Source organism: Acinonyx jubatus, chromosome X (assembly GCF_027475565.1).
Source record: "Acinonyx jubatus isolate Ajub_Pintada_27869175 chromosome X, VMU_Ajub_asm_v1.0, whole genome shotgun sequence".
In the NCBI taxonomy this organism is placed as follows: Eukaryota; Metazoa; Chordata; class Mammalia; order Carnivora; family Felidae; genus Acinonyx; species Acinonyx jubatus.
In genome coordinates this window covers 64,298,122-64,316,961 of record NC_069389.1, presented here as the reverse complement: position 1 = coordinate 64,316,961, position 18,840 = coordinate 64,298,122, and the positions used below count along the sequence as shown (strand labels likewise).

Below are 18,840 nucleotides of genomic sequence, written 5' to 3'. Positions count from 1 at the left end.
TGCTTATTATAAAATAAGCTGATATGTAAGGCTCTAAGTGAGTGGATGAAAGCCTAAAACAGAGAGTAGGGGAAAAATCTCTAGTATGATGCAAAGTTAAGAGAATCCAGCATTTAACTTTAGCCTCTTATTAAAATGGTATCAGTTTACTATATCAAATATTTTTATTAGTGAGGAAGTTGGTTTCTTACACACAACATATTTGATAGGTTGCCACTATTTTCTCAGTGAAGGGTGATTGTTTGTAATCAACGCTCATTGATGGGACAGCTGAACTATACCAGAAAACTGATTTATCTTTTCTTGAAAATAGGCTGTAGTCTCATGTGGGCAATATGTGGCATTTATCAAATATTTTTTATTATTTTCTAATAAATTCTTGCTATAAATGTAACCAGCATTAGTGAGCTTTCTAAGGAGACAGAAAAAGCCTGAAGCATTAAAGCAATTAAAATATAAAAAGCCAAAATATAATTGTTTTAAAGATGCCATTGTCTTAGTGTACCATAATATTCACACAAGTTGTAGAAGTCTCCCAAACTACATCTTAGTAGTTTATTAGCCATGGACTAATATTTATGCTTCTATAAGATAAGGCTGATGGTAGGAGCACCTGGGTGATTCAATTGGTTAAGCCTCTGACTCCTGGTTTCCACTCAGGTCATGATCTCACGGTCAGTGGAATAGAGTCCCATGTCTGGTTAGGATTCTCTCTCTCTCCCTCTTCCTCTGTTCCTCCCCTGCTCCCACTCTGTCACACTTTCTCTCTCAAAATAAATAAAAACTTTAACAAAAGATCAGGCTGATGGTAAAATATTAGAAAAAATAAGATTTTAAAACTCTTATATTTCATGCAAAAATACAAATTAAGTTTAATAGAATTTAGTAAATTTAAAGGAAACATAAGTCCTTATAGCTAAAGTAAAAAACTTTGGAACTCTTTTCAAGTAAATGAGGACACTTATGAGAAATGGAAAATTTTCAAATAACTTTTAGCCAACAGAAATACTTTCAAGTAAAATTACAGATGAGCTAAAAGTTATTCCAGAGTTTCAGCTAAGTGCTGTAATCAATCCAAGCAATTCCTCAGATCAATCTTCAACATGACTCAAAAATAAGTGCATTGATGTATTTGGCTCACTGTAGACTTACCATTTATTTTGCTCTTTGAAAATACCAACCAACAATATATTTAAAACAGAATTTTGGGGCATCTGGGTGGCTCAGTCGGGTAAGCGTCAGACTTTGGCTCAGGTCATGATCTCACTGTTCCTGGGTTTGAGCCCCATGTCGGGCTCTGTGCTGACAGCTCAGAGCCTGGAGCCTGCTAAGGATTCTGTGTCTCCCTCTCTCTCTGCCCCTCCCCTGCTCATGCTCTGTCTCTCTCAAAAATAAACATTTACAAAAATTAATAAATAATAAAACACAGAATTTTAATTACATACTAAAAGTCTTACATCATTATTTGTTAGCAATAGTAGGTAGTTTTCTGATTTTTTCATTTTTTGTAAATATAATGGAAACAATAATGGTAATGGATGATGCCAAAATCAAAGATAATTTAATAGATAAAAGCAAATATCTTTTTACTAATCAATCAGTATTTTTGAGATCCCATTGCACATAAAGCAGTGCATACAGAAATACTTCTAATTATGTAACATATATATCATTCTAAACTATAAACAGGACATTTGAAGACCTCTTTTATCTTAACTGCCTAGCACCCCTTTTCTCATAAATACATAATCTTAATATTCTCTTTTGGATTATCTTTCTCTGTTTAATGTTGGTTTCTTTCCTCTATAATTTTTCATATCTTTCTGTGTCTTTTCCCAATGGTTACCCAGTGGACATGCTAAAGTTTCTGTAGGTTTTTAGAGTGCTTGTAGGTATACTTAATACTCAGGGGAAATTAGAGAGTCCAGTGGAGAGTTGTCTAACAATCAACCTTTATAGTCAATAAACAATTGTAAAAGAGAAATAAGCCAATTTAATTTTAGAAAAACTGAGCCAAAAAAAGTCTTAATTTGACAATTATACAAAGATTAAAGCCTTACTTAAAAATAATTTATCAATTTTAGAAAAATAGTTTTTAAAGTTAGTAAATTCATAGAAACTATGTAGAATATGATGTGCTGAGAAAATATTCAGGCAAGGCGAAATAAGTATATAAAATTTTAAATCAATGTGAAATTTTAGGACTGAATGGTTGGGGAAAATCAGGTTTGCTTGTGTCATATGAGTGGTACAATTTAAATTCTATTACATAATAAGAAAGCAGGATCTTTTAGGGCAGAAATGATTGGAGAAGGCTTTTGTCAAAGGGGTAATATTAGATTTGAATCTGAGCAGTTTTGGTAGACATTTGATAGGCAAAGATATAACAGAATGGGTCTGTAGTACGAGATAATAATACAGCAAATGAAGAGTCTAGGGCAGGTTGGTTTGTATAAAAGGCCACCTGATTAATGATTAGAAAGAACATGGTATGTGGTAGGTCAAGAATTAGAGAACTATGTCACAATTAGAATATTTTTTATGCATGCATGACTATTTTTTCAATCTGATAAGACATAAATCACAGTTGCAACAAGTCAGACAGCAAGGAAGAAAAACTGACCAAAAAAACAAAAATGCTGACAAACTTAAGAGGTATCTTAGATCTCACTGACTACACATTTGCGCTTTGCCTCAAAACTAAGCCTGACTTCCCAAGTCTTCACATGATCATTTGTTTCAGTCCACTTGGACTAGGCATTCTTTTCCCTAACAAGTACAAATATTTCCTGTATCTGCATTTGCTGTTAACAGTCTATTCAACAGTTCAGGGCCAAGTCAAATACCACCTTCTCAACAAAAATTTTCTCCAATGATCTGCCCTAAATGATAGTTCCCCTCTGTTATAATATCAAACTTAGATTGTACCACTCATATGATAAAGCAACCTTGATTTATAAATATGCATGCAACTGCTTGCTCTATTTTAAAAATTATAAAAATCCTAAGGGTAGAAACTATGTAATTTAACTTTGCATGCCAGAGAGTTTTGTCTTTTTACAGGTTAGTCTACAAAACCAAAATCCAATTCACAAAATAATGCTAAATACGAATTTGTTGAGTTAATGTGTTCCAGTGTTGCCACATTTTTCATTCCCTTCATGTTTTTTTTTTCTTATCCTTTTGAGGCAATCCTCATTTTGTACCCAATTTTTATACTTACATTCTAACTCGTGGAACATAAAATGATTGAAAAATATCTAAGCTCGCTCAGTAATGTTTTCACCATAAGGGCAAAAAGAGGCCTCTAGAGGATCTAAGCATGATTCCAATAACTGTGGGCAAAGGAAGCAATATAAATGTCTTCTTAATTTACTTACTTGAATCAGAATACAATGAGATTGGAGAAGGGAAGTTGACTTGTAATCAAACAGTCTTATACTACTGGATCTGTTTAATTCCACAGTATAGATGGCTGGGGAAGAATGGGCAAAAATTTAAATGATGGGTTCTTCTGTTAGGCCATATTTTAGTTTGAGGGGATGCTTATGTATTATGTAACAGCTATGAATATTAAATTTTTAAACTGGTAATTCCAATTTTTTAGTACACATGAACACAAATGAAACTCCCCCTTTAGGTAGTTGTGCAAAATATTAATTTCCTTTTTAAATTAACCTTCCAGAATAAGGATTTGGGCTGTCGTTGGAGCACTTTTAAACCCAATTACATGTTACAACAACCAAAGTAAGGTACTCTGAGAAAGGGCTTCAGGACCTGGAATCTCCATTTCTACCCACAATTATCCTCAAGTACAGTAGTCGCCAATTCCCATCCCCACTCCCACAACCTTTAGGTCTCAGGAACTAACTTTGGAAGGCAGATAGAAGTCTCTTTTAGACGAGAAATCCACCTAAGGATGGGTTAAACTATGGTGAGGCTAAGGAGACACTATCCTTCGGCATAAAATGTAAGAACTCCAAAACTCAACAATGAAGATAAATACTTAATGCACTATTTTAAATATCTAAATTAATGTACCAAAGTCCATGATGAACAAAATATCAAAATTTTTCAAAAAGGATCCTACCCTGTGCTTGCATGACTCACCTCAATCGCCTCACCCTAATCTGAGTTTGGGGCCCATCCTTAAATTTTGTGGCACTGATGAGTGCCTTTTAATCACCTGATCCTAGTCCAGGCTCTGAGTCCTAAACACATTTTTGCATGGCACCTTCCTGAGTCCCTTCACTAAATGCTACCTTTGGATTCAAAATCCCTTGTATCAGCACTTTAACCCTGGATAGACCTTTGTTACTACAAACTTAACTCGAGGTCCTATTCTTGGTGTATGCTTACCAAGTGGGATATCAGGTGTCTGTGCCCTCAGGCTCTTCTGCTCTTCCAGCTCTCAGTTTTCTTTCAACTCTTCACCTGCAGGAGACGCAACATTTTGGCACCCTCCTCACATTTTAGCACCCTCCTCATGCCAGGACCACAATACTGCTTTGGCAGAAAGTTCCCACAACCAGAGAAACAGCTTCAGTCTTCTCTACTTTCTGAATCAATACTGCCCCCCCCCCCCCCCCCCCCCCCCCGCCCCGCAGTTCATCTCCATCCTCCTCCTGCCAGAGGTAGAATGTGAAGACTGGAGCCTATACTAAACCCGGTCTCAAAAACCCTTTATCCCTGGCAATAAGTAAAAGTGGTGGTTTTGGAGACTGTGGAGAAAGCAACTGCTGTGACTTTCGCCTGTTATTACAACATAAAAGAAAAACAAAATGAAGACAACTCTGGCTTTCCCGCCAGTCTTAAGCTTGAGCATTTTGCATTTATCAAGTCCATGTGCTCCTCCACCACACCAGCGGTCTGAAAAGGCAGCCTTAACAGGGCGTCTGGCGTCTGTGGACCACGCCCCTGGGCAGATCAGCTTTCTTTATTGGTCTCACTGCCTGTCATTCAAATCTGGCTCCCACTCCAGCTAACCATTCACGTAGTTTGGTTGCGTCTTGGTGCGTTTAATGTTGCCAATAACGAGGTGTGTTTTTTGTTGTTGTTGTTGTTTTTGTTTTTTTTTTTTGTTTTGTGGTTTTTTTGTTTTGTTTTGTTTTGTTTTGTTTTTTTGTTTTGCCGAGTACAGGTTGTGCTGCAATTAGTTCATTGAAAACTCAGTTGCTCTCTGAGCGCTTGGGCAGAGACTGCTTTCGGCTTTTTTTCTGCTAATTGTTAAGATCTCCTGTAGAGAGCTGCAACAATGCCCAAAAGAAAGGTAAGTGAAATAGGAAGATAGAAGGGGGATTAGAGACTGAAATACATATTTCCTAATCCGTAGAGGTTTTAGAAAGCATTTTGGCTTCTAGTTCGATTTTGTGATGTACTGAATGGAAGGGGGAAAGAAAGGCAAAGAATGATCAGTGTAAGATTAAGGATGGTCTTGAATGCAACTAGTAGTTCACTTTCGGCTTGTTTTGTTTAAGGGAAATAATCGTTTAAGAGGTGTCTCCATGCTGAAACAGCCATAGCCTTGTGCTGTCGCTTCCTACCCCACCTCCCTTCCTCCGCTTACCCTGTTGGAGAACACTTCTCTTAACCACACTTCCAGGCACCAGTTTCCTCCTCAGCCTCCGGCTTTTCTCCGGGAACCTTCGCGTTTGGGGTAACGAAAGCCACGGCTTTCTCCCGTATTTGCCTTTGTTCTTCCCATTTTCTTTTTCCTCTTCCCTCCTCCACTTCTTGTCATGCCAGATGGCTATGCAATGGTAATCCTGTGCCATTAGGCGGCGCAGACTTCAAACTGTCTTAAAGAAGGAGAGAACCACCTCTGCAATTAGCAACTTTAGGGCTATGAGATCTGGAGTTCTCCAAACTCTTTGTGTAAAGGTGGAGAGATGGCAAGAGAACTGCGTAAGATAAAAACTACTGCTGATGTTGCGGTAGCGTGGATTTATTCACTTTTAGACATGCAGAATTGATTTGAGATATTCAAGGGCTACAGGTACTCTGCAAACCGTCATTTCAAAAATTGTGACTCCTCTCTTGGACAAGAGATAAATTTACTACCAGTGTTTGTTTGAATGTTTGTTTCTTGTTTTGGGAAGGGGGGTGTCCCTTAGTAGTGAAATTGAACGCTGTTTCATTGCTTCATAAAATTGGAAAACACTGTGCTGATGTAAAGCAGTGTGATTGTTTTGATATTATTCCTATTTATCCGGCCACCTTCCCTATTTCTAAAACATAGGAATAAGACCGAAATTCCCCTGTGCTCTGGGGCTGTATGAATCATGTAATAGCTTGATAATTCCCAGACTAAAGGGCTGCTCAAATACAAAAAGCAATGGTTTTTAGTAACCATCCCATTTCCTGAGATTCCCTCCGCTGAGCTTTTCTAGGCTTGTGCAATGGGTCGTGCTATTTTACAGATCTGACAGCAACCTTGTAGCAGGTAGTGGCGGGAAGTTTTAAAGTCCATGGCCAGCTCCTCGGAATAACGCATTGAACGTTGCAGGGGTTCCCTCCATAAAAGAAAAAGAGAGAAGGAAGGAAGGAAGGACCAAAAGGAAGGAAAGAAAGAAAGGGAAAGAAGAAAGAGAAAGAAAGAAAGAAAGAAAGAAAGAAAGAAAGAAAGAAAGAAAGAAAGAAAGAGAAAGAAAGAAAACAAAGAGAAAGCAAGCAAGCATCAAAACATTGTGGGGGTTGTAGTTTTTGTATGAAGGACTTGGAAAGATTAATCCAGCCAGTAGAGAGGATCAGATAAATACAATTGCATATAAAACATAAGGCAAAACACAGGGAAATTGCAGGAAGTTCCTCCTTCATTCTGCCCACCCCCACACTTTTTTTGGCTTTAACACTGGCTACAGCAGGTGGATTTTAAAATTTAAAAGGTTTGTTTGTAGGAGATGCAATTTACACAAAAGGATGGAATTGATTATTAGTTGTGTGAATTTATGTCTTGAGAATGCATTTGCATCTTGGTGTACATTTGCACATTAGCGGACAGCAGTATGTAGCATGCTACTAGGAAATAACACGTGGCTACTTGAGCTGGAATCCAGGAAAAAAGTCATAAGGGGTTATGTTACAACTGTAATCCATATGCAATATTTTCTAATCTATGTGTTTATATCGATGACCTTATTCCTGTGTGGTTTTCTCCTCTGTATAGGCTGCCAGTCAAGATGGTACCAGGCAGGAGGTGAGTTTTTTTAGTTTTAGAATATTACTGAAAAAATCCACTTGTGTTATGAATTTGAGACACACAAGCAGCTAAAAATAGATGCTGATTTGTATATTTGTACCATATGAGTATGAATATGGTATGCTAGTGAGCTCTTTCAGAAATATAGCAGGTATTGAAAATTACAAACTTCTTGGAATTTAGGACCTTATGCTTGTTAAGATCTGGAGAGAGTTTCTTCCTTTTAAGCAAAAAAAAAATCTTTGTCAGTTTGCAAGAAGGGGCTATATTCTTATTTCTAAATATGCTCCTTGTTATTAGCCATTGTGTTCATTTAGCTTAGCATTTGAAGTTTAATTTGAGATATTTTTCTTTAGCTGTATAAACGGTCCAGGGAAGGGAAAATAAAAATTTATATTTCTACTATATATTCTACTCAAGTTTACAACTGCCTCTTTAAAAACAATGCTCATGTAGTGTTGCACTAAATATTTTCACAATATAAATAATTCTAGTTTTGTGTGTCTATAATTCTATTAACTATTTTTTTTTTTACTTATAGCCAAAAAGAAGATCAGCCAGACTGTCTGCTGTAAGTGGTCTTTTTAAAACGCTTCTCATGTATTGTAAAATGTACTTTTAAAATTCAGAGAATCCTACACAATACTACCTATTTAATACAAGATTTATTTAGGATGTTGTCGTAAAAAATTTCACACTAAGGGCATGTTTGTTTGTTTGTTTTTCCTAGTGCTTGGTCCGAACTATACCCATTTATTTAAATTAAGAGGTTGGATTTCATTATTAGTAATCTGTCTTCAATTATGATTTTTTCCTCCCCCCAACCATGACTTGTGTTTTTTGATGCAGATGCCCGTGCCCATGACACCAGAGTTGAAGCCCAAAAGAACATCTATTACAAAGGTAAATATTCAACAGGCAATGTTGACAGAAGATTACTCTTCTTTAGAAATAATTTTTTTGGAGGGGCGCCTAGGTGAGGTGGCTGTCGGTGAAGAATCTGACTTCGGCTCAGGTCATGATCTCAGGGTTCATGGGCTTGAGCCCTGCATCAGGCTGTATGCTGATAGCTCAGACCCTGGAGCCTGCTTTGAATTCTGTGTCTCCCTCTCTCTCTGCCCCTCCCCCACTCACTCGCACATGCTCTCTCTCACTCTCTCTCTCTCAAAACTAAACATTAAAAAACATTTAAAAATAATGTTTTTGGAAAGGCATACAGCTGATCATTTTGCTTTCTTTATTTTCTGTTTAGCTAGTAATATATTATACCATATGGTGCATGTAAACTTTTTGAGTAAGGAATATTTGTTCACGTTCTGTGATTGTCTACCGTATTTTGACATTTTTATTAGGAAGAAACAAAATAAAATTTTAGTTGGGTAGACTTGTAAAATATATATGCCTTTGACATCATATAGTCACAACACCAATATTGCTGGAAAAACAAAAGGTGTAAACTGTAGTAACCAAAATAATGCTTTGTAATAATAGTAGTAACTAGCATTTGATAATACTTTACAGTTTGCAAAGTGTTTTCACATAAATTATTTTTAAATAAACACAATTGATATTCTATACTCTAATGTTATGGCTAATGACATTAGAAATAGAAATAGCCTCAATATTAAGTTCGTTTCTCCATGTTACTTACTTACTTACTTACTTACTTATTTATTTATTTATTTATTTATAAATGTGTGCAAATATAATACTAGTAATTTTTTAAACTGCTTTATTGAGGTATGACTGATATTTTAGAGATTGGTTAACTTCCTAAAATCATAAATGGTTAAAGCTAGGAGGAACATTAAAATCCTCAAATCCCATCATTTTGTGATTGGAGAAACTGTAAATTACAGGCATATTTATAAATCGCTTTGAATTATTTGATTAAAAGATACTGTTGGGGCCGCCTGGACTGTTCAGTTGGTTGAGCATTCAACTCTTGATTTTGGCTGGCGTTATGAGCCATGGGTTCGAGCCCTGCATCAGCTCCACGCTAAGTGTGGAGGCTGCTTGGGATTCTCTTTCTCTCCCTCTGCCCCTCTCCCTGCTTGCATACTTTCTCTCTCAAAAATAAAAAGAAAGATACTGTTAAAACTAGGGCAAGTGAAGTTTTAGTAACAAGTAACAACAGGAGAGAAAAGTTTAAAAAAAATTTTTTTTCTGTTTAACATTTCAAGGTCACTATTCTATAAAATTGGGTACTCAATTTATAGGCTATTAAGATAGTAAACACTTTATTTCCATTAAAATTAGAAGATAATGCTATAATAAAACAAATACTATATAATCCTGGACTTTAAAATGCATTATTATACTTGACTCTCTGTTTTTCATGTGTTAAAATAGTAATAATATATCTGTATTATATTTTATAGTTTCTAAAGCAATTTCACATATATTTTACCATTTGTTCCTAATAACACCCCTATGAGGTAGGTGGAATTACTCTTTTTTACATATAAAAAACATGCACAAAAAGATTTATACTTTTGCTCAAGATGACATCAAGTAAGTATCAGATCCAAAATTCAAACACAGGTTTTCTGGCCTCTTCACCCAGTGCTCTTTACTCACATAGGCAAAGAGCTTTCTTGGTAAAGCAATCATGATTCAAGTCATTTCAAAACTTGTAGAACGTATATTGAATCACCTATGTCCCCAGGAAATCTCTTTAAAATATATGTAAAGTGATGCCCTTGCTAGTGTTTCTCTTAATTATTAGCCACTGGAGGCTTTGCAATAAACAAAACCCTGTTGCTAATTATTAGACATGACAGATAAACTGGCCCCCTCTAGTCAAAAAGAGTTAATTTATAAAAATCTAATCTGGTGCAGGCAATTAGCTTCCAGTGGTCAATGGTCAGTATTCTAACTTGTTGCTTCTCATCTAAAAGAAAATGTATTTGATTTATATCAGAAGAATATTATTCATTTTTAATGCTGCTTTGGGTTTACAATGGAGGTAAAAGTGTCGAGTGATGATTTTATTGATATTAAGTTTATATGGATATTGTAATCTTTTTATAAATCGTTACAGCAGCTGATAAAATAACCTGGGCCATTTAATTAACACACCACTTAAGTTGTATATTTGTTTTTATTATTCTGTGTTGCTGGACAGAAAATGAAGACAGAACATGATACGATGGAAAAAAACACAGATACAAGTTCCAAAGTAATAGCTGAAAACAAGAAAGAAGTCGTTAAAGAAGAATATAGTGATAAAAATGGAGAAGCCAAAATTATGGAGGTATTTTAAATATTAACAGATTTATCCATTTGAAAGATCAACAATGGGTACAACTGAAGGAAATCTTGTTTGACTTGTAGTTTAAAAGTTGAGAAACATGAAATGAGTAGTGGTTCTATACTGTGTTAGTCCATTCCAGCTGCCATAACAAATACCACAGACTAGGTAGCTTATAAATAACATAAATTTATTTCTTATAGTTCTGGAGGCTGAGAAGTCCAAGATCAAGGCACCAGCATTTTTGGTGTCTGGTGAGGACCTGCTTTCTGTTTTATACACAGCAGTCTCCTTGCTGTGTCCTGACATGACAGAAAGGGTGAGAGACATCTCTGGGGTCTCTTTTGTAAGGACACTAATCTCATCCATAAGGGCTCTTCCCTCATGACCTAATCACTTCTCATAGGCCCTACCTTCAGGTAGGGGATTAGGTTTCATCATATAAATTATGGAGAACACAAATATTCAGTTTATGACATATAATAGTATTGAAGGGGAAAATAAGAAAATGAATTTAAAATACAAGAGTTTACAGGTATAAGTAGTGAGAATATTGGGTTTGCATTGCTATTGGTAGAATAATGACAGTGATCATGACTTAGTAATAATAAAATGACTTTTATTAAATAGCGAGCAATCCTTTATTCATTTTGTTGGCAAATGGTCTATTTATAAATCCCTTTGCAAGATCATATGATTCTTTTCCCCTTGCAGATTGCAAAACAAATTATTATGTAAATGTTTCTTACAGGTCTTTATTTGCATATTTAATGCATACCATAGTTTTTGATACTGCAGTAAAACACTGAAAATGGGATATAGTGCCAAATATACAAACCAAAGCTGTGCAAATAGGGAAAAAATTTTTGTAAGTGATCCTATGCTATATGGTGAAAGACTTTTATTTCTTATTTACATTATTTTTTGTTTAAATTTAGTTAGTTAACATACAGTGTAATACTAGTTTCAGGTATAGAATTTAGTGAATCATCACTTACATACAACACCCAATGCTCATCACAAGTGCCCTCCTTAATACCCGTCACCCATTTAACCCATCCCTACACCAACCTTCCCTCCAGCAAACATCAGTTTGTTCTCTGTAGTTAAAAGTCTGTTTTCTGATTTGGCTCTCTTTTCTTTTGTTCCCCTATGTTCATCTGTTTTGTTTCTTAAATTACACACATGAGTGAAATCATGTTGTATTTATCTTTTTCTGACTGACTTATTTCACTTAGCATAAGGCTCTTTAGCTCTCTCTAGCTCCATCCATGTCTTCACAAATGACAAGATTTCAATCCTTTTTATGGCTGAATAGTATTCCATTGTATGGATGTATATATATGTATATATGTATGTGTATGTGTGTGTGTGTGTATATATATATATATACACCACATCTTATATATCCATTTATCAGATGGTGGACATTTGGACTCTTCCCATAATTTGGCTATTGTTGATAATGCTATAAATATTGGGGTGCATGTATCCCTTCAAATGACTATTTTTGTATCCTTTGAGTAAATGCCTAGTAGTACAATTGGTGGAACATAGGGTAGTTCAATTTTTAACTTTTTCAGGAAGCTACATACTATTTTCCAGAGTGACTCCTCCACTTTGCATTCCAACCAACAGTGCAAGAGGGTTCCCCTTTCTCCACATCCTTGCCAACACCTGTCATTTCCTATATTGTTAATTTTAGCTGTTGAGACTGGTGTGAGGTGATATCTTATTGTAGTTCTGATTTGTATTTTTCTCATGATGAGTGATATTGAGCATCTTTTCATGTGTCTATTAGCCATCTGGATGTCTTCTTTGGGAAAATGTCTATTCATATCTTCTGCCCACTTTTTAACTGGATTATTTGAGTGTTGAGTTTGATAAGTTCTTTATAGATTTTGGATACTAACACTTTATCAGATATGTCATTTGCAAATATCTTCTCCCATTTCATTGGTGGCCTTTTAGTTTTGTTGTTTGTTTCCTTTCCTGTGCAGAGGCTTTTTATCTTGATGAAGTCCTGATAGTTTATTTTTGCTATTGTTTCCCTTGCCTCAGGAGATATATCTAATAAGAAGGTGCTATGGGAAATGTCAAAGAGGTTGCTATATGTGTTATCCTCTAGGATTTTGATAGTTTCCTTTTTCAAATTTAGGTCTTTTATCCATTTTGAATTTATTTTTCCGTATGGTGTAAGAAAGTGGTCCAGTTCCATTCTTTTGCGTGTTGCTGTCCATTTTTCCCAACACCATTTGTTGAAGAGACTGTCTTTTTCCCATTGCATATTCTTTCCTGCTTTGTCAATGATTAATTGACCATACAGTTTTTGGTTCATTTCTAGGTTTTCTATTCTGTTCAATTGATCTATGTGTCCATTTTTGTGCCAGTACCATACTGTTTTGATCACTACAGCTTTGTAATGTAACTTGAAGTCTGGAATTGTGATGTTTCCAGATTTACTTTTCTAAGGTTGCCTTGGGTATTTGGGAACTTTTGTGGTTCTATACAAATTTTAGAATGGTTTAGCTCTGTGAAAATGCTGGTGGTATTTTGGTAGGAATTGCATTCAATGTGTAGATTGCTTTGGGTAGTATAGACATTTTAGCAATATTGGTTCTTATAATCCATGAGCATGGAATATTTTTCCATTTCTTTGTGTCATCTTCAATATCTTTCATAAATTTTTTACAGTTTTCAGAATAGAGATCTTTTACCTCTTTGGTTAGGTTTATTCCTAGGTATCTTATTGTATTCAGTGTAATTGTAAATGGGATTGATTCCTTGATTTCTCTTTCTGCTGCTTCATTATTGGTGTATAGAAATGCAACCTATTTCTCTACACAATTTTGTATCCAGTAACTTTATGGATTCATGTATCCATTCTATCAATTTTTGGTGGAGCCTTTGGGTTTTCACTGTGTACAATATTATGTCAACTGAAAAAATTGAAAGTTGGCCTTCTTCCTTGATGATTTGGATGCATTTATTTCTTTGTGTTTTCTGATTGCTGAGGCTAGGACTTCCAGTACTATGTTAAATAATAGTGGTGAGAATGGATATCCATGTCTTGTTCCTGACTATAGAGGAAAAGCTCTGTTTTTCCCCATTAAGGGTAATGTTAGCTGAGTTTTGTATATGGCCCTTATGATGTTGAGGTGTGCTCCCTCTATCCCTACTTTGATGTGGGTTTTTATCATGAATGGATTTTGTACTTTTTCAAATGCTTTTTCTTCATCTATTGAGAGGATCATAAGATTCTTTTCTTTTAGTAATGTGTTGTATCACATTGATTCATTTGCAAATATTGAACCACCCTTGCAACCCAGGAATAAATCCCATTTGATTGTGGAGAATGATTTTGTCAATGTATTGTTGGATTTGGTTTGCTAGTATTTTATTGAGAATTTTTGCATCCATGTTCAGCTATTGCCCTGTAGTTGTTGTTGTTGTTGTTGTTGTTGTGTGTGTATATGTTTACGGAATTCTTACCTGGTTTTGGTATCAGGGTAATGCTGGTTTCATAGAATTAATTTAGAAGTTTACTTTCCATTTCTATTTTTTTGGAATTGTTTAAGAAGAATATATATTAACTTTTCCTTAAATGTTTGTTAGAATTCCCCTGTGAAGCCATCTGGCTCTAGACTTTTGTTTGTTGGGAGATTTTTGATTACTGATTTGATTTCTTTGGTGGTTATAAGTCTCTTCAAATTTTCTATTTCTTTCTGTTCAGTTTTGGTAGTTTATGGTTCTAGGAATGTATCCATTTCTTCCAGATTCTCTGATTTGGTAACATATAGATTTTTTTTATAATATTCTCCTATAATTCTATTTCTGTGGTGCTGACTGTTATTTCTCCTCTCTCATTTGTGATTTTATTTATTTGTGCCTTTTCTCTTTTCTTTTTGATAAGTCCTGCTAGGGGTTTATCAATTTTATTAATTTTTCCAAAGAAATCAGCTCCTGGTTTTTGTTTGTTTTTTCTATATCATTTATTTCTTCTCTAATCTTTATTATTTCCCTTCTTTTGCTGCTTTTAGGGTTTGTTTGTTGTTCTTTTTCTAGCTTCTTTAGGTATAAGGTTAGGTTGTTTATTTTAGATTTTTCTTGCTTCTTGAGGTAAGCCTATATTGTTATATATACTTCCCTCTTATGATTGCTTTTGCTGCATCCCAAAAGGTTGGACCATTGTGTTTTCATTTTCATTTGTTTCCATGTATTTTTAAATTCCTCTTTGATTTCCTGGTTAACCCATCATTCTTTAGTAGGATGGTCTTTAACCTCCATGTATTTGTGGACTTTCTGAATTTTTTCTTGTGATTGACTTCAAGTTTCATAGTACTGTGGTCAGGAAATATGCATGGTATGATCTCAGTCTGTTTGTACTTGCTGAGGTCTGAGTTTTGACCTAGTATGAGACCTCTTCTGGAGAATGTCCCATGTTCACTCGAAAAGAATGTGTATTCTGTTGCTTTAGAATGAAATATTCTGAATGTATCTGTTAAGTCTATCTGGTCCAGTATGTCTTTCAAAACTATTGTTTCCATGTTTATTTTCTGTTTAGATGATCTGTCCATTGATGTACTTGGGGTTTTTAAAGTACCCTATTATTATTGTATTATTGTCAGTAAATTCATTTATGTTTGTTATTGTTTTATATATTTGGGTGCCTCTATGTTGGGTGCATAAATATTTATAATTGTTAGATCTTCTTTCTGGATAGTCCCCTTTATTATGATATAGTGCCCTTCTTTATCTCTTGTTACAGTCATTGGTTTAAAATCTAGTCGTTCTGATATAAGTATTGCCACTCCAGCTTTGTTTTGATGTCCATTTGAAAGACAAATGTTTCTCCATCCCCTCACTTTTAGTCTGCATGTGTCTTTAGGTCTAAAATGAGTTTCTTGTAGGCAGCATCTAGTTTGGGCTTGTATTTTTATCCATTCTGACACCCTGTGTCTTTTGATTGGAACATTTAGTCCATTTCCATCCAAATTAATTGTTGATAGGTATGTATTTAGTGCAATTTTATTACTTGTTTTGTCATTGTTTCTGGAGATTCTCTCTGTTCATTTCTAGTCTTTGTTGCTTTCAGTCTTTCCTTCCCACTCAGAGTCCCCTGTAATATTTCTTGTAAAACTTTTTTAGTGGTCACCAACTCCTTTAGGTTTTTGTTGTGTTTTGTTTTGTTGTTGTTGTTGTTGTTTTTGTTTGTTTGTTTGTTTTTGTCTGGGAACCTCTTTATCTCTCCTATCCTGAATGATAGACATGCTGGATAGAATATGCTTGGCAGTAGATTTTTACCATTCAGTACATTGAATCTATCATGCCACTCCCTTCTGGCTTGCCAAGTTTCTGTGGAACCTTATTGGTCTTACCTTGTACTTTATGGACTTCTTTTGTCTTGCTGCTTTTAGAATTTTTATTGTTGTTGTTTATCACCATATTTTGTATATGTAACTACCATATGTCTTTGTGTTGGCCTGCTTTTGTCAATTTTGATGGGAGTTCTCTTTGCCTCTTGTATTTGGACGAATATTCCCTTCCCAAGATTAGGGAAGTTTTCAGCTGTATTTCCTCAAGTAAACTTCCTACCCCTTTTCTCTCTTGTTCCTGTGGGATGCGTATGATAGGAATGCTATTATGTTTGATGGGGTCACTGAGTTCTCTAAGCCTACTCTCATGATCCAAAATTTTTCTTCTCTGTTTTGTTCAGCTTCATTATTTTCCATATTTCCATCTTCTATATCACTTATTTGTTCCTCTGCCTCTTCCATCTTCTGGTCATTACAATCCAGTCTGTTTTGAATCTCAGTTATTGCAATTTTCATTTTGGCTGGATTGTTTTTTAGCTCTTTTATCTCTGTGACAAGTGCCTCCCTAATATCTTCCATGCTTTTTTCAAGACCAGCTAGTATCCTTACGATTGTTGCTTTAAATTCTGGATCAAGCATATTACTTATGTTTGTTACAATTAGATCCCTGGCCATGACCTATTCTTGTTATTTCTTTAGGGATGAATTCCTCCATCTTGGAATTTTTCTAGGTCTCTATCTTCTTCTCTGTGTTAGAAAAGCCAGTTATGTTTCCTGCTCCTGAGAGTAATGGCTTTATGAAGAAGAGGTTGTATAATGTTCAGGGCCTGGCTCTTCAGGAAGTGTCTCTGTTGTGTGCTGCATGCGCTCTGCTGCTGTATTTGGCTGCTCTATCCTTCAGGTCAGTCATTTATAAGGGTTGTTCTTGCCTGCAGTGGGAAGTGTTTGGACCTTGGCCAGAGGGTTGCAAATTTTAACTAGGTGTGCTCTGGTCTGTTTATTAAGAGACCTGATGCTATTTCCACTAGAACTGAAGCTTTGCAGAAATCTATGGTAAATAGAAGTGGTGTGTGTGGGAGGTTGTGCTAGTCTTATGAGGAAGGGGCCCACTGCACTGGTCCTTAGGCACACTTGCCTGAGAAATGCAGTACCAGCAGAGTGCAGGGTGTTAGGACTTGGTGTAAATAGGTAAGGCAGCCAGTGTTGTTCCTGTGCTGTCTACTGAGGTAGGTTTATGCTGAGGGGCAGGGGAGGGAAATGGCGCCAGCCCATTCCTCTGTACCTAGGACCTCTAAATCTCTAGTCTTTGAGCCCCACTGGTGGCCAAAACACAAAAATCAGCCTCTTTCATTTTCCCAGCCAATGGCTTTGGGTAAGCATTCTCCTTGTGCATTTTCCTGTGTGTTCCACTCTCTCTCAACTTTCTGTGCAACCACAGATCTCTCCCTTCCACAGCACCTGTGATCCATTTCACCCCCAAACCACATCTCCATACTTTCTGCCTTCCTTGATGTGGCCTCTTCTCTCCCTCTAGTTGTGTAGTTTGTTCTATCAACCCTCAGGTCAATTTCTTGGGTATTCAGAATCATTTGATAGTTATCTAGCTGTATTTGAGGGATGAGGCAAACCTATTATCTGCCTACTATTCTACATCTTAGCTCTTCCCCACAGCCTACCCAGTCAAAGAGTTTTCAAGTAACTTTTACAAAGAAAACCTAAATCTCACCATTATAGAAACAAAATATTATTTCCTCAAAAGAATGCATTTTATTTACTCACTGAGAATTGCTGATATAGAATATATGTCATTTTCCATATTTACTGTTTCCCATATTTGTAATGAAAATTATTTATATGAATATATTTTCCTGAATTTATTGTTCCAAATATCCATTTCTACATATGTGTGTGGAATTATTTTAGTTAATTATATCTCTTAGGATGTTTTCCTTATATTTTCATATTTGGGAGGTGTTTTTCACAGTAAAATTACTTTCTTATAAATGGAGATCATTTTTTTTATAAAAGAATAATTATAAAACAGCTATAACTCTGTATAAATACTTAAGGAGAACAATTCCAAATTTATAAATATAATCTTGTTTATTTCTTGTCTATATATAGGCACCAGCTCCTGAAAAAGAACTTGAGGAAATGAACGAAGAAAAAAATGAAGATGTTGAAGAAGAGGGAGTAGAAAAGAATGAAGCAGTGTCACCAGCAAGAAAAGAAGACGAGAGATATCAGAAAGGAGATGGAGAAGATCAATACAAAAAAGAAGAGAAAGGAGAAGATGGGCAAGAGAACAAAGATGGAAAAGGAAAAGAAGATAGAAAAGAGGATGAAGATAGGAAAGAAAAAGAAGAGGGAAAGGAGGAAGACAAAAAAGAGAAAGGATATGAAAAAAGAGGTGAAGATGGAAAAGGGAAAGAAGATAGCAAAGGGAAAGAAGAAGAAAGAGAGAAAGGATATGAAAAAGTGGATGAAGATGGAAAGGGGAAAGGAGAAGATAGCAAAGAATTGGAATGTGAAAAAGACAAAGGAGAAGAAAAACTGAGAGAAGAAAGAAAAAAGAATGAAGATGAAAAGGAGAATAAAGGTGGAAAAGAGGATGAAATTGGAAATGAAGAGGAAGATGGAAATAAGCAAGAAGGTAGAAAAGAGAAAGGAGAAGATGGAAAGGAGGGCAAAGATGGCAAAGAGGAAGATGAAACAGAAGAAAATGGAAAGGGAGATGGGAAAGATGGAAGAGATGGAAAGGAAAATAAGAAGGCTAAATTGGGAAAGGAAGTAGCTGATAAAGAAGAGGCCAAAAAAGATGAAAAAAAAGGAGAATCTCAGAATATTGTTTAAAGCTTCCCTATATAGTTTCATAATTTGGTAATATGTGCCTCCATGTTGTAATGTTAATAGAGGTGAATATTTTTATCAAATATTTTATAAACACAACTTTTCTTTAGCATCAATGTAATTTCAGAACATCTTCATGCTGATTATTCATCACAAAGTAGCTAACATGAAACTTTTTACATTTTGTGATTATAATAGTGGAATATATAAAAATATTCTTTCAA

At 35.4% G+C, this 18,840-nt stretch overlaps 1 protein-coding gene and 1 long non-coding RNA gene across 2 annotated transcripts in view; one reads left to right on the top strand and one right to left on the bottom strand.

Moving 5' to 3' along the window:
* LOC128311410 (uncharacterized) overlaps positions 1–5,760 on the bottom strand; it is a 24,224-nt gene extending 18,464 nt beyond the window's left edge. The window contains exons 1-2 of the long non-coding RNA XR_008289790.1: positions 5,567–5,760; positions 4,360–4,434 (exon numbers count right to left, since the gene is read on the bottom strand). This is a non-coding gene — a long non-coding RNA (uncharacterized LOC128311410). The remainder of the gene's footprint in view (positions 1–4,359; positions 4,435–5,566) is intronic.
* On the top strand, positions 5,087–18,840 carry HMGN5 (high mobility group nucleosome binding domain 5). The gene is made up of 6 exons (XM_053201418.1): positions 5,087–5,269; positions 7,166–7,195; positions 7,740–7,769; positions 8,048–8,101; positions 10,326–10,454; positions 17,891–18,840. The coding sequence occupies exons 1-6, from the start codon at positions 5,255–5,257 to the stop codon at positions 18,617–18,619; spliced, it is 987 nt and encodes a 328-aa protein (XP_053057393.1). The 5' UTR covers positions 5,087–5,254; the 3' UTR covers positions 18,620–18,840.

Coding starts and splice junctions, on each gene's coding strand:
- HMGN5 (XM_053201418.1), top strand. Junction 7,770..8,047: donor GATCAGCCAGACTGTCTGCT/GTAAGTGGTCTT, acceptor TTTTTGATGCAG/ATGCCCGTGCCCATGACACC. Junction 8,102..10,325: donor AAAGAACATCTATTACAAAG/GTAAATATTCAA, acceptor GTTGCTGGACAG/AAAATGAAGACAGAACATGA.